General features: G+C 35.9%; 1 protein-coding gene across 1 annotated transcript; it reads right to left on the reverse strand.

The window, feature by feature from the left end:
- Positions 1-327: 327 nt before the first annotated feature.
- Positions 328-7,869, reverse strand: LOC107096709 (olfactomedin-4-like). The gene is made up of 7 exons (XM_015393484.1): positions 7,816-7,869; positions 7,601-7,723; positions 4,163-4,381; positions 3,913-4,066; positions 3,527-3,754; positions 2,849-3,017; positions 328-1,274 (listed from the first exon to the last, which is right to left on the reverse strand). Exons 1-7 carry the CDS (start codon positions 7,867-7,869, stop codon positions 815-817), a joined length of 1,407 nt encoding a protein of 468 aa, XP_015248970.1. The 3' UTR covers positions 328-814.
- Between the last annotated feature and the right edge of the window lie 543 nt (positions 7,870-8,412).

Consider the following 8,412-nt stretch of genomic DNA (forward strand, 5'->3'; position numbering starts at 1 on the left):
AAGTAGACATAAACAAAGGTGTTGATTGATTGCTGCACAGCTGATATTTCTCATTTGGATTATGTCAGAGCCACATGGGAACAAACCAGATGAAGCTGCTATGATGAGGAAAAGCAGCGAGAGAATAAAGTTAGAAGTTAATCTAACAAATAGTCCAGAACGGTAAAATAGAGATAGAATGAAGCAGAATGATGAAAAGTGGTCTCTATGTCCTCCAGCAGGCTAAGCCTATAGCAGCATGACTTTAGAGATAGCTCAGGATAACCTCAGTCACTCTAGCTATAAGCTTTATTAAAGAGGAAAGTTTTAACCTAAGTAGACAAAAGTAGACAGGGTGTCTGCCTCACGGACTAAAACTGGTAGTTGGTTCCACAGGAGAGGAGCCTGAGAACTAAGTACCAGTAAATTCCTAAAACAATGTACTCTAGACAAAGAAGCCTTCAAGGTCATGAAAACTATGTAAAAAATTACATTGGAATTAGAATTTTGGTTTTAATTTTTTTGCAAGTAGATACTGCTGTAGGTATGAGTTGGAGTCTATTAACAATTCATATCATCGAGGGCAGAGATCATTATGCATGACAAAATATTTGAGTTGATATTTGAAAAATATACTAACATCTGATCTGTAGCATTTAAAATAATTTGACAGAAGCTGAGGATGGTTTATGAAACTGGAAGCAGAATTGAATATGTTTATTGTAGAACAATTATAAGAAAAAAAATCTGACATAAGCAAACACTCATTTTACAGGAGCTAAACATTTTCTGGCATTTATTTATTAATGGGAACATTACTGCTTTGATTATCTTGTTAATAAGTAAAAGAGTTGCCACCTGACTGAAACAAGACCTTGTAAGAGGCCATTTGAGCATCACAGTATGCATGCAACATCTGGTCGACCGGGCTGTAGTTTAAGAACAGAAGGTTAGCAGCAACCTTATTTATAAAGATGCCAACGTTGAAATTCTCCTCCCCTGTTGTTGTGTCGAAAGAATAGAAGATCTCCTCTATGTTCTTATTGACGAAGCGCGTGGCGTAGAGGACCCCACAGGCCATGAAGGTGTTGGTCACACTTCGCTTGTAAACTGAAGTCCGCCAGGTTTTGCCAAGCTTCGGTGGTTCGCTCTCTTCCACTTTGGATACAAGCAGGTTCCCAAAGTCCTGAGTGGTGCTGTAGACCACCCAGACCCCTGACTCGTCCGTGGCCAAGTCCAGGTCGGTGTAAAGGTAGCATTCCTCAAGGTTGCAGAAATCTCCTTTTGAGTTATACCTGGTAAACATAAAGTAAAGGTAATATTTCCTATATTATGTAAAATACGTTTAGATATATGTATATATTATCCACACATATGAGTGGGATTAATGTGCCACAAGGGAATTTTTGTGGTCAGATGTACAAAATATCAAAATAAACACATGTGGGACCAACATTCTGGTTAGTACGTCAATGGATAGACAGTTTTTGCAGTCTGTCTAGGTAATTTTTCTTTTGAATTTAAGAATACACAGTATAAATTAGAGAGTATTATGGATATAAATTAGAGTTACAATTATTTCCCTCTAAAAGAGTAATGTTTATTAATTTTGGAGTGTATTTACTTTCAGAGCAGTCACCAGAGCAGGAGGAAAAAAATAGAGTAAATCATATTGGAGTAATATTAAGACCACGCCCCCTAATGCTCCTTGCGTTTGGTGGAGGGTCAAGGCTAAGACGGATTTTGCATGGTAAGTCAGCAAAGTACATAAAAATCGATTTAATTCGACTTTAAAATGTCAGAAGAATTTTGATAGCTTACTTTGAAGATCATTTTTCTGAGTAGCATTTTTCTGAGTTGCATCCTATAGGGCAGGGGTAACCAATTAAAAATCAGTGAATAAAGAAAATCATCAACCAGTTAAGATCCGAAGATAATTTTTTAACTACAATCTGTTACTCTAAGCAGAATTTAACACTGAAATAAAAAGCAGGTTTTTATGCATCCATGTTATATATTGAATAAAAAAATAAAAAAATAAAGTTTAAAAATTTTTGAAGTAGAGAACAACAATTCTTCATTTCGGTATACAGACAATTTCCTGATTCACATACTTTATAAAACACCTGAACTGACTGTTTTTGTTGTTGTTTTTTTTATTTTTGTGGCTTAATGACAGCAGTGGGCTTTAGGCTGACCTGCAAGGCTTTAAACCTGGGTTTAACCAGAGACTAAGCCATTCTCAAGCACATATCAAGGAGTTCATTTTGAGCCTGGATCCAGATTTATTGTTGATTCTGTTCATGGTGGAGAATCCTGCTTCACAGCAGCAGGTTGAGCCAAACATCCTCTAAATGTGCAGGGTCATCTTTGAGCACGCCATTTCACTTTTCTTTCACCAGTTCACCGCAGTTCTTCCAGCAGTCCACACTTTCTCTGCTCTCATTTTCTAATCGTTTTCTCCTTCTTTCCCATCACCCGGCTTGCCACAGGTTTGCCTGCTGTGTCCAAAAGTAGCAGCAGCAGCAGCCCTTCCTGACAGCAGCTCATTGGCTCATTTCTATCACCATTTGTATAATTTGTAGCCCGCTAATCCGTGACCTCTGCTAAGGATAAAAATATCCTCTGGTGTCCTACAATGGGGGAATTCAGGCTTAGCAAAGTGAAACACAAATACAGAAAAACACACAACCTTTAAGTAAAAGGTTTAAGGAAACACTGATTATAAAGAAATGTTGGAAGATTTTCCACATTCATGATCAACTTCACGCACACTTCAAGGCAACAATAATATTTTTATAAACAAGCTATTTTTCGGGGAGTAATCGGTCATTTTCATGCACAGCTTTGATACGAGTCGAGCACCAACCTGGTTCCTTTAGGTAAATCTAAGGTGGTCACCGTCTTGGATGTAAGGTTGAATCGACAAACAGAGTCTTTGTTGTAACAGTTATAGTACAAGGCTCCCGCATACAGAACAACGTTTGGGCCTTGGATGGTGTTGGTGGTTGGGTTGGACGGGTGGATTTGGACATTTCCTGAAGAAAAAGAAGAAAAGTAATAAAGTAAAAAAACAAACAAAACAACTCTGTCTGTAAAATCCTTTTTAAAAATATTCTATTACTTGCCTCATTTTACGTTAACTAAAGGTAAATAATAAGGCTTTTATAAATCATACACACTTTTTTCTTGGTGTGATAAGTGGACATATCTCTTCAACCTCAGAATTTAGGAAAACTGACATAGAGACATGAAATCCTTATATTTCATGTCAGTTCCCTCTGATACACTTTAAATTCATAAACTACCAAACCCTGCTGCTTTCTCTGGATGGTGATTTAATAAGAGTTGTTGTTTTCCGAAAGCTCACTGAATAATTTTGCTAGAATTGTCCTAACACAGGTGAGCATACTCATAATACAGTGTTTAAACAGATATTATAACAAAAAAATCAATTATCTGAGACAAATTCATAGTCTTCTACTACACAACGTCTACCATTTATTTCTGCTTATACAAATAGTGTACCCGATGTTTGGGTTCCCACCTGGAACACTGATCCCAACGATAAGAGAGCTCAGACTAGAGTAGAGACGGACGTAATGGGCGTATCGGTTGCTGGACGTCAACATCACCCTCCAGTACCAGCTCTCTTTCCCCGGCTCCGGTTTGGGATCCCGACCCCAGCCTCCAAACTTGAATGAGCCGGCATATTCTCCAGCTGTTTGGACCCTGGGTCCGGTGATGTTGAGGAACTTACCTAAAGGACAGGTACCTTGGAGAACAAAGGAAGACATCAAACATACGTATGAAGGGATGGTTTTAAAAATCCAGTTTAAGAAAATTCTACTCTTCAGCTAAAAAAATTGTCATTTTTTATGATACAACAAACAATGTAAGGATTAGTTTGTTTCTCTGAGTTTTAGGACTCACCCGTAGGTTGAGTGGGTTGGGTGGTGGGGTGAACTCCATTGTTTTTGCACCTGTCCAGGTCTCTCTTTAGGCGCTGGTTGGCTTGTTGTCTCTTCACCACCTGCATGGTGTCAAATGCTTCCAGCTCCTCCATCTCTTTCTTTACATCCTCCAGCTAAAGAAAATAACACTGTTAGCATAAATTGGTAATTTGGTGTAGCTCATGTTCTGTAGATACATGTATACACTACATAAGATTATCCAAATGTACCTGCTGAGCCATGTTTTCACTCAGGTTCTTGTTTTCTTTGGTGCTGCTATTGAGCCTATCTATCAGCTGCTGGATTTCCACGATTTCGTTCTCGATGATTTGAAGACTCAGAGCTCCAAACAGTTTTCCATCATCCTCATTTTCCAAAATGGCCACGTCCTTCTCTAGCTGCAGCAGGCGCCGATCAAGGCCCAGCATCAGGCCGTCTAAGGTGGAAGACTGTGGAAACAGCAGTGGTCATACAGTGCATTAATACAGGCACACACACTGCAAAACCACAAAGTCTTATTTATTTTACTTTCATTTCAAGTCAAAACCTCCTGTTACACTTGAAAGAACTAAACCATCTACAGAGATTCATTTAAGTGAAATATAACAACTTGTTGAAGGACAACTGGACAACATTTTCATAATCTTGTTGTACGTTTCTCCTACTTTTTCTCCTACCATGGGCTTATACGAATGGAACACATCAGATTCAAACAAACTTTCTTAACTTGAATAAATTTTCATAAATAATCCTTGTAAACGTGATGCAGTTCACCCATGTGTAAGTTGCTGAAATGAAATGAAAAACTGCAAATCTGCATAATTAACACCCAAAAAAAAGCCATAAAATGCTAAGTATAAGTTGGAGGGCTACAACTTCCCACGCTTGTCAGAAGGTGTGTGTTCATAAAAATGGCACTGAAGACGAAGAAGGAAAACATTACAGGTTGGAAGGTGGAGGATCTGATAAGAGCTGTAAATAATGTGCTTGGACTGTTACAGAATTAAAAATAAGAAGAAAATAAGAATAAGATAAAAAAAAAAAAAATTAAACCCGAAAACAATCAGTGAAAACTACTCATAGGGGCAAGGAGTGCAACATATGATTTAAATGCTTAACATGATTTCACCATCAACCAACACGACAATATTCTGCTAAATCTCCTTTTAATGTAAACATGTACTGTACATCCCCAAACCAAATCTTCTCTCTCCTGCACTCTCATATATTGCATAACAAAAATGTTAAAAGCCAAACTCTAAAGTGATGAATTTAGACAGACCCAAACCCAAATATTTCACATATTATGTAATAATAAGTCAAGTAGCTGCATGTTACCATGTTGCTGAACTTTCTGTCCATTTTCTGATCCAGATGTTATTTCAACAGCAGCTTGATCTCTGACTGTTATTTCTTTTGACGAACTGACAATAAATTAAACCAATGTCCCGTGCATACTAACATTTCAGCTGCAGGGGTAGTGACAGATATGTTCGGGTCATCAGCAAATAAAAATGTAATTTATAATTGTAGCGTTGCATTATAAATGCACCCTAAATGCTCCAGGGAGCGTTATCACAGATCCTTCCTCCCATGCAGCTGTAAGACTTTATAACCTTCACTGTTCCCAACAACCTCAATAAGTTTTAAAATTGATGCTGATAATTTTCAGTTTCTGTTTATTTTTAACATGCTGCTGTCATTTTTCACATGTCTTATGTTGCTGCTATTTTCACATTTCTACTACTGTAAAAATGTCCACAGCTGTATATTATTTATTCTTCTAGTGATTGCACTGTATGTTTTTTTTGTAAAAACATTGTGCAGTACAGTATTTTATTTCGTTAACTTTTTTTTTTTAAATTTTTTTAAATTTGTATGTACAAATTTGTATGAACGTTTTTGCTGTATTGCTGCTGTAGCACCAACGTTTTACCATTGTGGGACAATAAAGGGATTTTCAATTGTATACTATAGACTGATGTAGCCTAATAACATGGAAAATTCATTCTAAGTAAAAACAAATTTAGTCATTAAGTAAAAAAAACTCTGGATAAAAGCTGACTGATTGCACAAGAGTCCCAGGTCACATCTGGAGCAGTCGTAAAATGTGTTCATAATTGAGAGGAGATTAAAATAGGAGAAAAATGGTGAATGCAACATTTCCACCTAAATCACTTGTACAGACAATTTCAGGATGAATTGGTGCGTATGAACAGTTCTCGCATGAGACTAAATGCATCTAGAAAGTCTTGATGAGTAAAATAGTCTTTAAAAAATGGACATTTCACAAGAGTTTGAAGTTTTTGGAGGGGGGTTTATTTTGTATCAATAAAAGGAGTACACTTGAATTAAGACAAACCAACTTTTTAACTGCATAAAAACAACATTCTCAGTTTACAGCTCGTTATAAAGCATGTGGCTGTTTTTCATCCATTTCCATCAAACCTAAAATAAAATCTAAAATATCTTAGATTCTATTAATTTTTAACCTGGAGAGATTCCACCAAATTATGTCAAATAACAATTAGTACAAAAACTCTCCAACAGTAATTGGAACAGAATAAAAAAATTGCTTGGTCAAAACACCTCACAATTGATTTCATAATTACATTTGATCATATCTGAGAGATCGTACTTTACTGGAATGTACTTGGTTTTAATAATAAACATTTACATTTGCTGTGTAATTAATAAGATGGTCAGCATGTATGAAAACATTGGCTTCAGCTAAGCTGGAAATTTGGGCTTCATGTTGAATATTCCAAACAACTGTAGAAAGAGACTGAATTTAAAAACTATATCTTGATGAATTTACAATATATAAAACATTTTTCACAATATTGGTGACGTTCAAAATAACCAAAGATCGTCCACATATATACCTGTTTCCATATGGTGTAATCTAACGTACTAAAGCCATATGTTAAAGGTTTTTCATATTATTCTTGGTTAAAGAGAAAAAAAAAATAAAACGTTTATGAACAGATATCTGCTCAAATTCAGGAAAAAATACAATTAAGAAAATTTGAAATCTTGTTTTAATGAAGGTTTCACACATCGATAGTGTGAAAGGGTGCCGCAGCCGGTGTGTATGTACATACAACTCTATGTATGTGTATATGCATACTGTGCATTTAATTTGGCATTTCAGTGTTTGTACATATACCTTTAGATATTCAATAAGTTTTTTTTGTTTTGTTGATTCTATCCATATTTTCTATGTATCCTGGGCCTACGTAGCATAACATGCCACTGGTTGGCATGCCACAAATACTTTCATTATGTGTATAAATCCCTATTTCATATAGTTTGTTTTGTTTCTGTTTAATTGAAAATCTTTAAATAAAGAATTGGAAAAAAAAAAGTTTCACACCTGAATCTAGACCATTGTCAAAATTATGTTACTGAGAATTCTGCTTCATCTCAAGCTTTTTATGATCTATAAGCTCTCCATTGTAGTGAATTTTAGTCAAACTTTGTTTTTGTGGCTAGTTTTAATAATTATTTTCCAACGTCAAAGTTCCTATTTTTAAAAATGTTGTCAAGCTTTTTTTTTACTTGCTCTATTGGCAGATTTTTTATTTTTTTTTGCATGTTTTTGTAGTGCCATGTTTACCAGTGCAGTTGATAAAAATCAATGAATGTTACAAGACTGGCCTACCTACCTTCTGTGGAGTGATGTTGTTTGTGCATCTTGAAGCTCTGTCCTGGGCTATTTCCAGCTTATCATATGGAAAAGGTTTCTCCGAGTTGATTAACTCGCACAGACAGTTATCTGATGGAGATTTCTGAAATAATAATGTATATAAAGCCAGCATGAACTTCACAAAAATAAAATGTACAAATCATGCAGTAAAAAACACACACGGCGGTATTTTACCTGGTGGGTATTGGTGAACAGAGCCCACAGAGGAAGGATTACATACAGCTTCATGGTGCATCAGAGAGCACATCAGACTGACTTTGAAAGCAGGCTGACTGCAGCAACAACAGCTATTTCATGAACACTCCCACAGATTTCTGCACGAGCTGCAGGGGATTTGCGTTATTGCAGGGTTTCACTTCCTTTTCTGCTTTTGGGATTGCGGCAAAGTGGAGTTTCATTGTTTGACTTGTTGATATCGTTGTCAGCAAAAAGCCAGATGGGTGTAACTAATGCTGTTAGTGCACCACTATAAGAATTCATGTGCAAATCTTTTTATTCCTGGGAAAATCCCCTGCTTTTAAAATACACCATGTTGCAACGCCCTAATAGAAAATATGTTTTATCTTATAATGTTTTATTTTTAAAAGATAATAGAAAGTTCATTAATTTTTATCTAATCTATCTCTATTAAATGTTATTTTTTAGTGTGCATTTTAGCACCTTCAATATAAAACAATGAATAAATTATACTTAAGAGAAAATAGCTTTAAACTTAGTGTATATTATGACCAAAACTCAAATTTTGGATAGTTAGATATTTCCAAAAAAGGA

Source organism: Cyprinodon variegatus, unplaced genomic scaffold (genome assembly GCF_000732505.1).
Source record: "Cyprinodon variegatus isolate N-32 unplaced genomic scaffold, C_variegatus-1.0 Scaffold644, whole genome shotgun sequence".
Classification (NCBI taxonomy): Eukaryota; Metazoa; Chordata; class Actinopteri; order Cyprinodontiformes; family Cyprinodontidae; genus Cyprinodon; species Cyprinodon variegatus.

Excerpts from the sequence above, each read along its gene's own strand:
- LOC107096709 (XM_015393484.1), bottom strand. The coding sequence starts at position 7,869 with ATGAAGCTGTATGTAATCCTTCCTCTGTGGGCTCTGTTCACCAATACC. Across the intron at positions 4,382-7,600 it reads ACAACATCACTCCACAGAAG|TCTTCCACCTTAGACGGCCT; the intron begins GTAGGTAGGCCA and ends CTGTTTCCACAG. Across the intron at positions 3,755-3,912 it reads CCAACCCACTCAACCTACGG|GTACCTGTCCTTTAGGTAAG; the intron begins GTGAGTCCTAAA and ends TTGTTCTCCAAG.